At 36.5% G+C, this 17,479-nt stretch overlaps 1 protein-coding gene across 9 annotated transcripts in view; it reads left to right on the forward strand.

The window, feature by feature from the left end:
* Nucleotides 1-17,479, forward strand: part of BICC1 (BicC family RNA binding protein 1) — a 285,342-nt gene that overhangs the window by 235,375 nt on the left and 32,488 nt on the right. For 8 of the 9 annotated variants that reach the window (XM_042960566.1, XM_042960567.1, XM_042960570.1 and 5 more), the window contains 5 exons: nt 10,697-10,776; nt 12,407-12,565; nt 14,433-14,486; nt 14,926-15,120; nt 15,341-15,592. In XM_042960566.1, the coding sequence (XP_042816500.1) occupies nt 10,697-10,776; nt 12,407-12,565; nt 14,433-14,486; nt 14,926-15,120; nt 15,341-15,592 (740 nt within the window). The remainder of the gene's footprint in view (nt 1-10,696; nt 10,777-12,406; nt 12,566-14,432; nt 14,487-14,925; nt 15,121-15,340; nt 15,593-17,479) is intronic. The other variant, XM_042960568.1, reaches the window with a different exon arrangement.

Here is a 17,479-nt window from a genome sequence, read left to right on the forward strand (position 1 = left end):
CAACCATGTCTTTCAACTGCTGTGAACCCCATCATTATATATTCCTGCTCCATTTTCATTGATGAAGTCTGTGTTCAGAGCCAAATTACATTGATAAAATATTAAGAGTAATGGCCCAACAAATAAAAAGAGGTAAAGTTCATAAACTGCATGGCAAAAAGTCTGCCACAGAATTGTAGATGAGAAAGAAAGAACTTTTCAAGCTGAAAAAACACTTGCCATTATCATTAACCTTTGTAAAGGTCTAAATTTTGTAAGGGAATTCTTAAAACATGCTTAGAAAACAAGGACTTTTGACTTAATATTTAAAGTATAAGAATGTGATTTGATTTCAGGACTTTAGTGATACAGATAACCTTCTTTTAAGGTGTGAGGGTTTTTTTCCACATTATAAATGTATACTTTTTCATGTTAAGAAATACAGAAGAGTTTCAAGCATAAAATAAAATAAAAATGACCTGAGAACTTAGAAGTAATCATTATTGGTTGTTTTCCTTTTTATTCTGTTCAATATATGTGTATCCCTACAATAAAATTATGGTACTGTGATTCTTTATTAATATTTCCAGTGTGGGGCGCCTGGGTGGCTCAGTTGTTGAGCATCCAACTCTTGATTTGGGCTCAGGTCATGATCCCGGGCTTGTGGGATCAAGCCCCATGTTGGGCATGGTGCTGGCTTGGAGCCCTACTTAAGATTTTCTCTCTCTCTCTCTCCCTTTGCCCCTCTTCCCAACTCACACAGTCATTCTCTCTTTAAAAAAAAAAAATTCAAGTACTTCATTATTCTCCAGACATTTTGTGCCAGTTTTTATTTCCATAAAAAGTATATGTTATAAAAATTATGTTAGTATGCCTAATTATATTTTCATTGGCCTTATAATTTAAAGTCACCCCCCAATTTTATGAATAAAAAATGTTTAGTAAGGTTGAACTTTATTCAAGTTTATATATTTTATTGACCATTTTTCTTTTGAATCATTTATCCATGTCTTTTGCTTATTTTCCTATGGGACAATTAGTGGGGGGTTTTGTTGTTTTGTTTTTAACTTATAGGAGCACTTTGTAGAGAAACAAATATATTTAATAAGATCAATTTCACAAATACTGTATGATTCCACTTCGATTAGGCAGAATCATAAAAGAGAGAAAGTAGAATGGTGGTTGCTGTGGGCTGAGGCAAAGGAGTATTACCTTTTGATAAATGTCTGGTAAATCCTGATTTAAAAATTTTTAGACTTCAAGGTAACTTTAGATATTTTTTTTAAGAAAAATAAAGGACCATTTTGAAGTTATTTGATAATTTAATTTATATTTTTTTGCCCCAGAAGATATAAATGTCTTAGGACTAAGAGATTAAGACCCTTGGTTCCAGCTTACTCAAAACAGTCATCAAAAAAGTATGGAAGAAACAAATAATATACAGAATAGTGTCGCAGTTGAAGACAGGGGTATGACAGTTGTCTTCAGTATGTGTGACTGCATTAAAAAAAAAAAAAACTATTAACAGCTATTCAGCTATTCTGTAGAAAGTGGGAGTAAGAAGAACAGATTGGCAGATAGGCATTTTCCAAATAATTTAAGGCTCATTTACTTATTAGATACTTTTAGTTTTCATGAATAATTAACTTTCCTGATACCACGAACAAGCTGGGAATAGTCTAACACCTAGAGTTGTTACCCTTAATTAACTGTTCTTCAGTGCAAGCTATGGAAATTTCTCAGTAGATCTTACAACAAAGAAGAGAGGAAAGGTGGAGAGTTTTTATGCCAGTCTCAGGCTGGCAAGTTACTTTTAGAACTGAATTCCTGGGGTGCCTGGGTGGTTCAGTTGGTTAAGCATCCGACTTTGGCTCAGATGATGATCTCACTGTCTGTGAGTTCAAGCCCTGCATCAGGCTCTGTGCTGACAGCTCAGAGCCTGGAGCCTGCTTCAGATTCTGTCTCCCTCTCTCTCTGCCCCTCCCCTACTGTCTGAAAAATAAATAAACATTAAAAAATTATTGAAACTGAATTCCTAAGAGTTTTGCTGTTTCTTACATACATTCTTAATTGTACCTCAAATATCTTCAGAATTTCTAGTTTTTAAATTTCTTCTCTTAGTAGGCCGAAAATAAAACAAAGAAATCGTGCATGTGGTATGATGTGGTCAAGTCTTCATTTACAGGACTTTCCTTGTCTAATGTGTGTGAACCCTTAAATGCATAGTTGCTTTTGGTAATGATAGCCAGCAGTTGTATGTTAGGATTATTCATGAATAGTCCCAGCTGTTGTAAAAAAGAACAGTCTGCCCTGGCCACAGATAAGAGCACTTTGGGTTTAGACCACAGGCCGTACCATGGGGACCTGCCATGTACACTGTGAACATCAGTATTCCTTGGAGAGAGAATGACAATTAGTCACATCTGGCTCCTCGAAATTCTTGCATAACTTGCTGTTATCTCAGTACAGTCTCCTGGGAAGGCTTTATCTTGGCACATGCCTGCATCCCCACTGCAACATTCCCTCCTTCATTAGACTGACCACTGCGACTCCTGTTCCATTTCAGAGGGCCAGCATTCAATTTGGGCTCTCCTTCTCATCCTGGGTACTGGGTTATTGTTTTTGTCATGTCTTATGTCTTGGTTTTGTTTCCACTGTCACAAGTGTCCTCCGTCTCTAGCACCCTTGCAGTAACCTAGCACTGCAGAAGCTTTCTGTAGAATTGTTACATACAAATCATTCAGACTATCCCAGATTTCCTCCTGGCATTTAAGTTTCCTTTTCTCCCTCTTCCCAGAATCCTTGTCCTTATGTCTGGAGTATAAAGCTCAGATGCCAAAAGACTTCAGAAACTAATTGAGTTAGGCTTTGTGTTTGTAGCTTTCTTTTTCCACGCTCCATGTTCCAGAGCTAGATTTCTCTTGTGCTTTGGATTTTTCCTCTCCTCTTTCTGCCTGAACAGCAAATCTGCAGTTATGCTTGGAGTTTAGTTTATAGTGCATAAGATAAAGTGGTTTGTAAGATAAGGTAGTTTACTGTTTCCTAATTCTCACACTTCTTAAATCCATCTGTTCTTGATTATTTCACCTATTATGCCTTGATTTTGCTTTATACTTTGTTTGCATTTTGTTCTTCTCTGAAATTGTTTCTAGAGTCCATAATTGTTTCTAAGTCCATAAAACTTGTTTCTAACTACATAAAAGCTTTGATAAGGCACATAGGAATCTTAAACAGAGAAGAGACATATGCCAGTTTACCTCTTCCTTCTCTCTTGCCTTATTTCCTCCTAAAGTTAAAACAACAGAGAACAATTAGAAGAGTGTATTGTCACTGTATTTTGAATGCTTTTATTGCTGATTATATTGGAGATATAGGCATTCCATCAGTAAAAGTTCTTGTATATCTTATAACTAGCTGTGAATTTTCTCTGGCTAAAAGCTCTTTTCTACCTAGTTGGTAAAGGATCCATAGGCTCCATCTTGGCGTGTGGACACACTCTTTCATTTAGCAAGAACCTGCCTAAAATTGTCATTACCATAGTGTGAAGGCACCTCCTCCCTAGTCATTGCCAAATAGTCGAACTGAGAATTGTCTTCAGGAACTAGTTATATTTTCTATTGATTTGTTCATGTCACGTATGCCACTATCATGTGAAGAATATACTTCCTCTGGAGCGCCTGGGTGGCACAGTTGGTTAATCATCCCACTCTTGATTTCAGCTCAGGTCATGATCTCATGGTTTGTGAGTTTAAGCCCCACATCTGGCTCTACACTGATAGTGCTGAACCTGCTTGGGATTCTCTCTCTCCCCCTCTCTCTCTGCCCTTCCCCTGCTTGATCTCTTTCTCTCTCAAAAATAAATAAATAAACATTAAAGAAAAAAGAATACACTTCCTCTGTTGAGCATTAAGTTTCATTCGGCCATATGGAATTTTGAATAGGAAGTTATCCTGAGGCATCATGGCATGTAAACTGATTGTGGGTATCAATGGAAACATATTTTTCTCATGAAAACTAGGTTTTTATTTTGAAACACATTTGCTTTTGCACTTCTCTCTCTTTTCATTCCCCTTCTCTTCTAATTGACTAGGAAGGAGATTGATTTTTTCTGTTTTAAAATAAGGCAAATACGGATGATTTTATGCCTTATTCTAAAGCAGCACAGTAAGTTTGGGGAATGCCTGCAACAGGTAGATTTGTTTTTTTCTTGATCCCAGTTGTAATATCTGATGTGTTATAGGTGCTTGCCACTATTTTCCCTTAAATACTTAAAGCTTCAGTTCTTCCACCTACTCTTCAAATATACTCCTTTTTATTCTAACTCAGTTTATTAGAATTCTTGTCAAAGAGCATTCCTTGAAAGAATCTGGAGTCTGTATTACTGGCTTCAAAATTAAAGTGTGTTGACTTCCTGTCATTCTGTTTCATTCCTTTAAAATAATTTCTAGTCAGATTTAATGAGTCAGTTCAGGTTTTCTCTATCTGTTGATAAAGTATATCTTCACTTAAAAATGTGATATTGGTATGTTATTTGACCTGTTATAACATTTTTCTAAAGGGAAGTCTGTTTCTCAAGAGGTTAGAAGGAAAATTTTATTTCACAGAAAAATGTGGGTTGTGGCCCCATGATTATGAGTCAAATTCACTTTTGCTGATCAGCAGTGATTTGCCAGCTTAAAGGAAAAGTGATCAAAGTAGCACGTGGATTGGGTGGTATCTAATTTTGAACTGTGACAAGGCTCAGGTAGAGTTTGAAGTAGACTCCCATCTCCATAGAGGGTTTTCACTGCATTTGTTTGGTGCCTACAAGCACATTATTCACGAAATTTCAGTGGAGTGAACACCAAATTTCACCTATTTTGATGCAGAATTAATTGCATTCTTAGAGTGTGAAAAACAAGAGGAAAGCCCAAGCTGCCACTCTGAAGCTGGTCATGGATCACGGCAGATCACTATTTCACACATTTGTGTTTACTGCCAGTTTAAGTAAACTATAGTTTACTTAATAGTTTAAGGCTCTTGGAAACATTAACATTATGATGTCTTGGGTAAGCTGCTTATCATGAAATACCAAAAACTTGGAGAACAAAGTTGTTTATGAAGTTAGTTTTATTGAAGAATGTTATAGTACTGCTTTACACTGAAGACATTTGGATTTATTTGGAAGTATAATAATGTTCTGACCAAACTCCCTCATTGAAGAAACTCTACTCCAGAGATTCAGTGACTTTTCCAAGGTAACAGACCTTGTTTATGACTTACAATTCAGAATTTATTATCATAATTGTGGACTTTACATATTTCCCCCCACAATGCAACCTTTTACTTTTGCAGAGTCAGTCATTAAAACTTTTAATACATCCTGCATGATATCTGCTGGCTTTTCCCTATGTAATCCAAGTCAATCAGTACCCTTGAGATGTCCAGGGCTTTTTTAGAGTTTTGGTTTATATTTGCTGTTTGATAAAATCCATACCCTACAGTCATAGTCTTCCTTATAGGAAAAAAAAATTGACCCATTACTGCTTTAGAACTACTTGCTAGTTGTGGATATATTCCCAGTATTATGGGGAATTTTGGAGCAAGGTGGAGATACCTCTCTGCCTTTCAACACTGACAACTCCTGATGGTGTTGATGGATCCAGTCCCAGCCAATGCCCTCCTTTTTAGACAGTTTTAAAGGCTAAGGCTTCTTAGAAAGAACTTGAAATAAAACTGAAGAGGTCTCCCAGCCAAAAGAAAGTGAATTCTGGGGCACCTGGGTGGCTCAGTCTGTTAAGCATCTGACTTTGGCTCAGGTCATGATCTCATGGCTGATGGATTTGAGCCCCACATCTGGCTCTGTGCTGACAGCTCAGAGTCTGGAGCCTGCTTTGGATTCTGTGTCTTCCTCTATCTGCTTCTCCCCTGCTCATGCTCGCTCACTCGCTCTCTCTCTCTCTCTCTCTCTCTCAAAAATAAATAAACATTAAAAAAAAAAGGGAAGTGAATTCTGTCCACTCTTATGGATTTGAGGCTAGTTTGATATACATGCATAAAATGTACTAAAGCCATCTTGATTTCAGGCCATGATATGGAACTTTTCTTCATAAACAAATGACTGTAATATGATCTTTTATTTTGGGTGTTGTGGGTGGGAGGAGTCAGGTTAGTTAAACAAGGGATTTTCTGTTGTTTTCTCTCTTCAAGAGAACATGCTGAGAAATGAAAGCATTGCATTGAATTTTGGGTGTTGAATCTTTTCTCAACCGTACTCAATCATGGAGACAAGAAAGTAGCTACAAACAAATCATTGGTGAAACAGTGATGGCTTAAATCAATCATATGTCAACAACTCATTACTTTTTTTTCTTAATTTTTAAAAAATGTTTATTGATTTTTGAAAGAGAGACAGAGAGAGTGGGGCAGAGAGAGAAGGAGTCACAGAATCTGAAGCAGGCTCCAGGCTCCAAGCTGTCAGCACAGAGCCCCACATGGGGCTTGAACTCATGGAGTGTAAGATCATGACCTGAGCTGAAGTCGGACGCTTAACCAACTGAGCCACCCAGGCGCCCCTCATTACTTTCTGTAGCATTATAACTACAATGAAAATGGCTGACATGAGTCTTTTCTATAGGTTTTGCTCTGGGACAGGAATGAAAGGGAAAGGAAGTTTAAACTTGAGGAAAGAAGGAAAAGGCAATAAAAATTTCACTGATGTTTCCAGGAATGGGAATGATTCCAAGGGTGGGAAACCAGAGAGTACAACCAGAGTACCAAGAGATAATCTTTTAAAACCATTACTAAACTTCACTTAAGTTCATATAACATCCCAACTCTTTTAAATATTTATCTTTACTGAAAATATGGTTTTTAGCATGTATTCTTATAAGAACAATTGTTGCCTTATCAACTCCTTATGAATTTCCACATGGAAGTCATAGAAACCTTTTTGCTCAAAGGTTTACCTCTTTTGCAGTATGCACATGTAAAATACCCATTTTATACCCATCTTCATACAGCTTCATACAACCTATTGAAGGCTGGACCACCCTCTGGTCTTCCTCTGTTCCATAGGGTTACACCACAGATTTGGGAACAAATTGATGGGACAGGAATCTAAAACCCCAAAATCTGGAAGGACATCTGACAGTTCTCTGTATTTTTATAGAGGTACTGAGATCAGGATATTTGAAGTCAAAACTGTCTGGGGAAGTGCAGGACATATGATCACCTTAGGTATGAAGTTTAGGCTCTTCCTATCGATTTCCATCTCCTTCCTCTGTATAGGTAGCCATTTCCAAAAAATAGGGGCACCTTCAGTCCATTCACCTACTGTTTACTTATTATCTACTACTTTGCTGGCATCATGGAAGTTATAAAACCAATTAAGACAATCCTTGTGTTTAGAGCACTTGAGGGTTGATTATAAAGCAATGAATATTATTTTTAGAGCAAATATCTTAAAATTTTCATGCCCAAATTGGTGTTGTCCTTCAAAGTAATTATTTTGAGGGAGGGGAAGACTATACACTTATTCCCTATTACTGTACCATCTTTCAACAATCTTTATAGCTGGGCTTTTCTTTACTTTTATATTTATTAATATAGTTAATTCTTTGGCTTTTCTCCATCAAGTATTTCCAGAATGGGTCTTAATAAAACCTCAGTCCCATGTAGGACACATTTAAACTGTGAAATGGAACATTCATTGAATGTGGAGAACTGGATTTCAGGATTTAAAATAAGCATGTTAAGTTCAGCTTGGAATCAGAGTTCACATCCTATAGATATCTTTTGAGCAAGGACAAAGGAGGGAATGAAGAAGACACTATTTTTGGTTCATTAGCAGTATAAACCAGAATTTTGTCATGTTTATTTTTCTCTACACTTATGAGACTTGATTATTTGAAGAACCATTTTCCAAACAAGTGCTAATTTGGGTCCTGGATACGATTTGATGTTACATGTTGGTGACTATGTGTTGTGTGTGTAGCTCTGTGTCCATTGATAATTTATATTTTTGGTCAGTAGATGGTGCTCTTTCACTTTGAAATAAAATGTATTTTCTATTGAGGCTTTTGCTTTTTATTTTGCTTATTGTTTTGTTCATACAGAGATGGTAGAAATCAAATTCTGTCATAAATTGGATCTGGGTCTCCTTGTCCACCTGGAGATGCATAGGAATTTTAATGTGATTATCCAATGTGTAAAGTAATAGGTTTTCAGATTAGCATACCACTCAATACTTAACTGTTAATTTGTTAGTAAGAAAATAGATGTTTTCCCCTGTAGAACCATTTTATATTATATATACTTGCCTGATACATAAGACACTACAATTATATCTTTTATGTGGTTTCATCTGCTGTGTCCTGTATTTGATTGAAGAATGACTTGGGAAACAAACAAAATGCCAATTACTGGATCCTGGAGACCCAGGAACGTATATTTTAGCAAGTGCTACAATTCAGTGTGATCAGGTATGTTTTCAGAAGTGCCAGATTCTAATCCCCCAGGAGTAAGCATTTTCAATAGAGAATAACATCAGAGTCAGCATACAGTAATTGAAACCAAAGTCAAAGATAGCTGGGATCAAAATTTTGAATGTAGACTGCTCGGAATATAAATATTGCCTACAGGAGTTATAATGCATATAATAAAAATTATTGAAGAAAATGCTTTTTTTTTACATTACTATGGTAAAGTTGGTGATAATCCTACAGAGAACAAGTGGTTTCTGTTAGAATGCACCAAAGAGCAAGCAATGTGGACACAATGCCATACCACCTTGAGTTTGTTGGACATCGATTTTGCCCTACTTTTAGGACCCTTGCCTTATAATACTTGATACTTTAAACAAATTGTAAGGTCTTTCATATTCACAGTGTCCCTGTTACATGGCAAGTATCAGAGGAAGGATTAAAGAATGGGTTAAGGAAAAGAGTCTAAGGCCAAGGGCAGCTCCCAGGAGACAGTCTGGGGGGTTGGTGGGGGCTAGAGGTGATGGCATTGACTCAAAATACAGTTGCTGGAATGTCTCCCCAGGAAGCCAGATGCATTCCTTAGTTCTGAAGCTTGGTGGTGCACTGTTGTTGACTATGATTGTTCTGTCCTGGTCCTAAGAGCCAGTAGCTTTAGGACAGGGTTTCCTCCCTCCTTCCCATCTCTCCCATCTCTCCTATCCATCCTTCCTTCCTTCCTTCCTTCCTTCCTTCCTTCCTTCCTTCCTTCCTTCCATCCATCCACCCACCCACCCACCCACCCATGCATCCATCCTTCAGTTGCTCATTTTGACTTTGTTAATGTGACATGCTCATCATGGCATTGATTTTCAGATGGACTGCTGGTTGAGGATGGGTAAGTCATGATACCAGGGAAGTACATGTACTTTGATAAAATTCCCACCAGGTGATTCTCTTTTCTTATCCTAGAGAACTGATGGTTTGGAATTCTCAGCTAATATTTCCTGACCCTGTTGTTGATCTGAGGTGTAGTTCAGTGTAGGATGGACTCCACAGAGAAGGTGGCATGTTATAGGCAGTCAGTAAGATTGACATCACTAATGATGGTGATGATGATGCTCTGTTATCCAGCTTTATTGCTTTCGTGATATCACTTTATCATAAGGCTAGTGGTATGGAACTTCTGGCTTACCTCAAAATGGTCTTGGTCTGGGTCAGGCTACCCATGGGGTAATAGAGGACCCTATTATGGCAGAGACTTAGAAAGAGAGAAGAGACAAGTCCTCACCTGAGAGTTTTAGCTGTGATATTTCCCTTCTTCTGAAGATTCTAGCTTGGCCAGCTGTCTCCTCTCCTCAAAGCTTTTACTCAGACCTCACTTTCTGAATCAGGCCTAATGCACTGACCCCTTCCCACAGCTGGTCCTCCTCATGCTTTTGTCTCGTTCTCCTCTTCATAACAGTTATGTTATAATACACTAGATAATTTGTTTATTTGATTCAGTTTTGTCTCCCTGTACAAGACTGTCAGCTCCATGTGGACAAAGGTATTTTTCTTCACTAATATATCCCTTGGCCCCTAGAATAGTGCCTGGTACAGGAAATACTTGCTGAATGAATTAATGCTTTCCTTTATAACATTCTGTGGCTGTAATAAATAACACCTATAGTATATATTAGCCATTTAACACTAGTTCTGAATAAATATTAAATATTACTGAATGAAGATTATGTTTTATTCTGTTAACCCTGACCTGTAAAGATACCTTCTGAATTAGGTTAGCACATGGTTTAAAGTCTGGATGCAGAGTTGGAAGACATGAGATTATAATGAATGAGCCTGTTGGTGGTTTTCTAGGGCAAGTTACTAACCTGCTCCGTGCCTTAGTTTCCTCTGGAAATAACCTCACAGAACTGTGATTAAATTAGCTTATGGATTAAATGAGCTCATGATTCTAAAGCCTTAGATAAGGGCTTGGAGTATAGCAAGAATGTAGTCATAAATTGAATTTATAGATTCTTGTTTAAAAAAAATTATATGATAAACTTACTTTGCAGGTAAGTAATTTGGCCAGTTGTCAGAAGGAAAAGACCACACAGATAAATGTACAACTTGGGGATTTTCCATATTCCTGTCTTAATTGCAGTGTTAACACACCTAGAATGAATCAAATATTGAATTTCTTATGGATTCTATTTTCTTATATTGTAACATCAATTTTAAAACAAAGAGTTATAGGGGTTTCACATGAGCCCTTTTTTGATTTCTTATAGATCCCCATATTAAGGTTTCTGGAAAGAAAGAAGATGTTAAGGAGGCCAAGGAAATGATCATGTCTGTCTTAGACACAAAAGTAAGTGAATGTTAAGGACACTCAGATGTCAGAACCTTGTCTCTGCAAGGGCTACTTCATGCTGTTATGAAAAGAACCATTTGGAGAAGAAAAACCAGGAGAAAGTAATGGTGGGTTTTAAAATAAGCATGTGTGTTTCTACAATGGATGTAAAATTCTGTTTAAAATTTGAATGGGTTCTGTCATGCTGGGTAATTGAGTGATATTTTCAGAAATCAACACTGACCCTGATTAATGTGGGGCAAATAATGAAGTTTAGAAGAATTAGCATATTGCCTTTATGATGCCAGAATGATCTTCTATATAATTGTGCGTGATGGCATGAAACCTGGCAGTTTCTTTTGTAAGTTCTTTCTCTCTGCATGTATAGGTATAGAGAGGTAATAGGGAAATTTAGATGTGTAAAAATATACACTCCCTTGTGAGAATTTATTCTATTAAATATTTCTAAATCACTTAGTATATCTCAGGCACTTTGCTGAGCATTTTACAAATACTAATTTGTTTAATGCTTATAACTAAGCACAGAGATATTAGGGAATTTTCCCAGAATCTGTAGCTAATAAATGGAGAAGTGGGATTTAAATCCAGGCTGTCTGGTTCTTAACCACTGTGTTTTGCGACCTGATATTCCATTGAAATAGTTTCTGATGTCTTCCTTTTTTTTTTTTTTTTTTCTTTTCTTGTTCTTTTAATTTTTGGAATTATTCACCTTCTAATTATTAAATATTCTAATTTTTTCCCAAAAAATAATGTATGTTCCCTGTATTTAAAATGTTAAACTAAAAGAAGAACAAAGTTTAAAGACCAAAGTATTTAATGGATATGTTTAAAATTTAAGAATTAAGATGTAAAAACTATTGATATTTTTAATGTCTTATTTTGACTTTTTAATTTTACTTTAAAAACTGAAGGACTGAAGAATTTCGATATTAGTCTTATAAATGAGGAAATATTTCATGTGTTTATAATTGTACAATACTGAATTTCCCAAAATTAAATACATAGATTCTAACATGACCACAGTTATTCATTATGTCTTAGAATTTTACATTTTGCTTTATTATAACTAATCTTACACTTTGTACTGGTTTATGTAAGCCTTGTTACTGCTAGAGAGCTGTGCTTTGTTTTCCTTTCCTCACTCTTCTTCCTACCAGCAAGAATAGTAGATCTGCTCTGTAGTTTGGCCTATAGTAATGGACTGGTTGTGAAAACAATGCTTACAAATACCTTTTTAGTTTTGAGTTTTATTTTTATTGTTTTCTGTCACAGTTCAACAGTCCTACTAACATACATATATTCAGTCTTGCAGTTGTTTTCATCTGTTTTTAGTTATCTGAATTAAATGTTTCATGTATAATGTCTGTTAAAGATAAAAATGAGATGAGTAATTTATTTGTAACTCTGCCTGACTTTATTTAAATGATATTTTCCAAATAAATATCTTGTATAGCCAAAGAGAAATGATAGAAATTGCACATTTATAGATTAATATGATTCCAAAAAATTTGTAAGATTTCCCACCAGGTCACTTGTTTTTAGTACTGTCCCCTTGGATAAAACGTGTTTTAAGGAGTTGTTCCTTCCTTTTGCATGCATCAAGAAATAATACATTATTTCCATGTAGAGCAATCGAGTCACTTTGAAGATGGATGTTTCACATACAGAACATTCTCATGTAATCGGCAAAGGTGGCAACAATATTAAAAAAGTGATGGAAGAAACAGGATGCCACATCCACTTTCCAGATTCCAACAGGAATAATCAAGCAGAAAAAAGCAACCAGGTGCTTTGTCTTTTCACATGAACTGTTATGGGACAGATTAAAGCTTTGATTTTCCATATGCATATCTTTTTTGGGAGATGAAAGCAAAAAAATAATCATGGAGATACCATATTGATTTTACTAATATGTGACTATACAGAAATGAATGAATAAGCAAACACCAGAATCAGACCTTTAAATGCAGAGAACAAACTGATGCTTCCTAGAGGAGAGGGGGGATTGGGCAAAATGGGTGAAGGGGAGTGGGAGTTACAGGCTTCCAGTTATGGAATGAGTAAGTCATGGAAATAAAAGGCACAGCATAGAGAATATAGCCAGTGGTGTTGTAATAGCAACATATGATGGTAGATGGTAGCTATGGTGAGCATAGCATAATGTATAAGCTTGTCAAATCACTGATGTTGTACACCTGAAACTAATGTAACATTGTGTGTCAACTATACTAAAAAATAAAAATAAATAAGAATGTATGACTCTTTCCCAAGAGGTTGAAGGTGCTCTACTTTTTTAGAGATGAATTATAGGTAGGCCATAAAGTGCTTATCTCTAACTGGTTGGTAGAAGAGAGGGGAGCAACATAAATGTGATAGCAATATAAAACGAAGTCCCTAAGGAAAGGCCCAGGGAGCATTACATTAGGAAAGGACCTACAGCCTTGCCTGGTCCAAGAACCTGTTCAGTGTGGGGATTCTGTTGGTAGCATCATACCCGTGGTTCTCCAGGGTACACCAGATCACCTGCTCAGAGGCCACGCACGAGTGCCCAACTTCCTCACGTTGGTGGAATTATGTTTCTCTTTAGTTTATACACGTTTTTTCTAGTTCTTGTATTTGAAAACAAATGAAACTTACCTATCCATACAAAGCACTTTCAGTACTTGAAGAACAGATAGTAGTATTTGTGTTATTTGGAAGTTTTCTCTCTAATCACAATACTAGAAACTGTCAGCCTCAAAGATGAATAGGGTAGTCTTTTCTCTATGAGGACTAATGGTGATGGTGACACACACATAAGGAAGATAGATAGAAAGCAAGGGCAGTATTCAAAACATTTAACAATTGGTATGGCACGGGGCATGGTCCATTAGGAGCAGTGTCCTGGAGCCCTACACCCTTACTCTCATGCCAAGATTAATTCTTTTTTTGTTTTTTTTTTTAATTTTTTTTAATGTTTATTTTTGAGAGAGAGAGAGTGCAAACGGAGGAGGGCAGAGAGAGAGGGAGACACAGATTCCGAAGCAGGTTCCGGGCTCTCAGCTGTCAGCACAAAGCCTGATGTGGGGCTTGAACTCATGAGCCATGAGATAGTGAGATATGACCTGAGCTGAAGTTGAACGCTTAACTGACTGAGCCACCCAGGCGCCCCCAAGATTAATTTTTTACTTGATGGATTGTGGGAAAGTTCAGGGGATCCCAGGAGAGAGCTGGAGGTGGTGTTGAAGCAATAGTTTTTTTTAACCAATTAGCATGAAGTGGTTCAATATTTTGAGTACCTACTGCAGCAATATCATTGTATATTGATACATTGTACAGAGTTGATATACAGTATGCAGAGTTTAAACAAAAGGTAGAAAATGCAGTAAATGAGAAATGAGAAGGGGAGCAGGATGGCATTATGGGGACTGTGAGGCTTACATAAGTCTGGGGGTTGATGTAAATCAGTTGACACAAATCAGCTGAGGAGCTTGTTAAAATGCAAATTGTGATTAAGCAGGTCTGGGTTGGTGCTTGAGACCCTTCATTTTTAACAAGCTCCTAGATAATGGCAGTGCTGTTTTTCCTGGATGACACTTTGAGTGGCAAGGGTGTAGATAGCTGGAAATGCAGATGTGGGCTCAAAATAAATCTGTATTTTCTTATTTTTGCAGGTATCTATAGCAGGACAACCAGCAGGAGTAGAATCTGCCCGAGTTAGAATTCGGGTAACTATTTATTACTTTAATACTGTAAATCAGTATCAGCAGTGTTTGCATCATAAGGCAATAAAAATATCTTAGTGTATCAATTTATAACCAAATCATATGTTCAATAGGTAGGAAATAGTGACAGAAGTTGTTTTAATGTGTTGAAGATGTTTCTTAGTGATGTTCCATTTTGTACCTGACTCCGTTTCTCTGATGATTTTGAGATGGTCAGAAAGAGGCCCGAGGAAGAATACCACAGGCAGTTTAGGTTACAAACTCTTTGGTTTCACAGACTCTTTTTATTCGAGAAACTACCTAGTTTGCTCAAGCTTATATCTGTAATAAAAGCAATTTGTGTTTTAGAATTCCATCCTCAGAAAAAAAAGAACAAGTTATGCATATCTCTAAGCATGCAGTCACTCAACTGTCTTCCTCGGGCTCTAATACTTTCATTTAGGAGCTGCTTCCTTTGGTGCTGATGTTTGAGTTACCAATCGCTGGGATTCTTCAGCCAGTTCCTGATCCTAACTCCCCCTCGATTCAGCACATATCACAAACATACAACATTTCAGTGTCATTTAAACAGCGTTCCCGAATGTATGGTGCTACTGTGATAGTACGAGGGTCTCAGAATAACACCAGCGCTGTGAAGGTAAGTAATTGAGATAATTATGAACATTGTAAGTGTACAAATTATGCAATTTTATTTTCAGAGGATTTTAGACTAATCCGTTTTCTAGAATTTTTCCTTGTATTGCATTATGGGTTATAGAATTCTTTGAATTTCTCTGTAGCAATTAGAAGTACACTAGAATCTTTCCTTGTATATGGACAGTCATTTTATAGGATTATTTCCCACCCTTTTCTCCTAGGAAGGAACCGCCATGCTGTTGGAACATCTCGCTGGGAGCTTGGCATCAGCTATTCCTGTGAGCACACAACTAGATATTGCAGCTCAACATCATCTCTTTATGATGGGTCGAAATGGAAGCAACATCAAACATATCATGCAAAGAACAGGTGCTCAGATCCACTTTCCTGACCCCAGTAACCCACAAAAGAAATCCACCGTCTACCTCCAGGGCACCATTGAGTCTGTCTGTCTTGCAAGGCAATATCTCATGGTAGGTTTATTGATATTAGTGTTACTATTTTATTTTACTTCGTTTACTTCTTTGAGTACAGTATATGTTGGCGCACATACCATACTACTGGTATTTATGAAAACATTTGGAAGCCTGTCAGATAAGGAAGTTTCTTGGTAAAAGGAAATAAAATAAGAGTAAAGTATGTAGTACCTCACAAGCTTAATTTCATTGCATAGGTGAGTAATTTATTTGCTGTATTTTTTTTAACTTTAAACACAAAAGAGGATACAGTGAAATAATGGGCTGTATTTTGTAGGAGGTGATTATTTTCATCTGACATGTAGTATTAGTTTGCATTTGACAAAAAAAGTCTGTTTAAACAGAAAAGTAAAAATAACTTTTTACCCTCAAAGACATAAATTTTAGTGGTCTGAAACATTTGAAAATTTCAAAAATCTCTGATACAATTTAAAAAATGGAATTTAAACCTTGAATTTGAGTCTTAACGCATTGAAGAAAATAGCAATTATATAATTTGATACTGGTTCCGATTTAAAATTTGCTGTTTCTGTCCTTCCTATATTCATTTAAAAACACAGTGTGTAGGTTGATACATAGTAACAAAATGGATTGACACAATGTGGACTCATAAATATTCTTATTAAAAACACCATTTTATTCTGTTCAAGAACTTGATCTGTAATGACATTTGAATCAGTAACCTTCGGATGTGATCTTTGCTATTGTTAACTCACAGAATTTGTTTTTGAGAAACTTTCAGAAAATCCAAATTTTTATTGTTGATTCCATTCCTCTGACAGATAAGAACTTGTTACAATCATTAAGCATACATAATTATTTTGTTGTGAATGATTTTTTTTAGCCAAGCTTAGTTTACCAGACTACTTTTAAAATATCACTAGTTAGGTAGCATATTTGTATCCAAAGATTATTATGATTACTTTTCATAATTTTCTTTTTTTCTGATTTTTAAGTTCTTGAAGTATTATTTTTAGTGAACTTTTTCAGTCATTCTATGCAGTTAGGAGTTCATATTCATGCTTTGACCGAACCTGCCAAAAATACAAGTGTGCAATGAGATATATTATTGTACAATGTTGAAAGAAGTGAGGAAGAGAGGAGTAAATTAAAAGGCTTTTAATCTATATTTTAAATCCAAAAATCACTTTTATCCACAAGGAAAATGAAGCACAGTAATTTCACTTTAATTCCAGTGTATTTGGCTGTTATTTCTCCTGATACTTATATACAGAACCCAGCTAGTACTGGGCAGGCTAGTACTGAGCATCCTGTGACTCAGTAAAAGTATGGGATGTGGTTCCTAAACGTAGTAGATTCGGGGCCAGGAAGAAAGCATCAGAGAAAGAAACAAGTGCTAACCTGTGCAGTGCTAAAAAGTGAGAAGCCTAAAAGAAGGAACAGTAGTAGCAGTTTACCTCAAGAAGGAGATAAGGTTGGAGCTGCAGCAGAAGAGAGGTAGGACTTTGGTTGGTGAAGAAGCCTTTTGGTGAGTTGAGACCAAAGTACAGTATCTGTTTGAACAGTGGTCAAGAGGCCGGTCTAACCTGGGGAAGGGACAGATGTATAGACATACAGACCTGTGATTGCACAAGCAAAGGGCCAGATTGTGGACATCTCTACTGATACATGTTTAGATTTCATTCAGAAGGCGATAAAAAATCACTACTGTAAGTCTTTGAGCAAAAGCACAAGATTCATACTCTTGATGTAGATGAGAATCTAATTTCTGGCATCTGTAACAAAACTGAAGTCAGAGAATGGAAGAGTTTTCCAAGGTGGAAAGTGAGTAAAAACATTCAGAGCCAATAACAGAAAACTTCAGACATGTACAATGTTGTCTTTTAAAAAATAGTTTGTGCCCTCAGTATTATTTCCACACCA

This window comes from Panthera tigris, chromosome D2 (assembly GCF_018350195.1).
Source record: "Panthera tigris isolate Pti1 chromosome D2, P.tigris_Pti1_mat1.1, whole genome shotgun sequence".
NCBI lineage: Eukaryota > Metazoa > Chordata > Mammalia > Carnivora > Felidae > Panthera > Panthera tigris.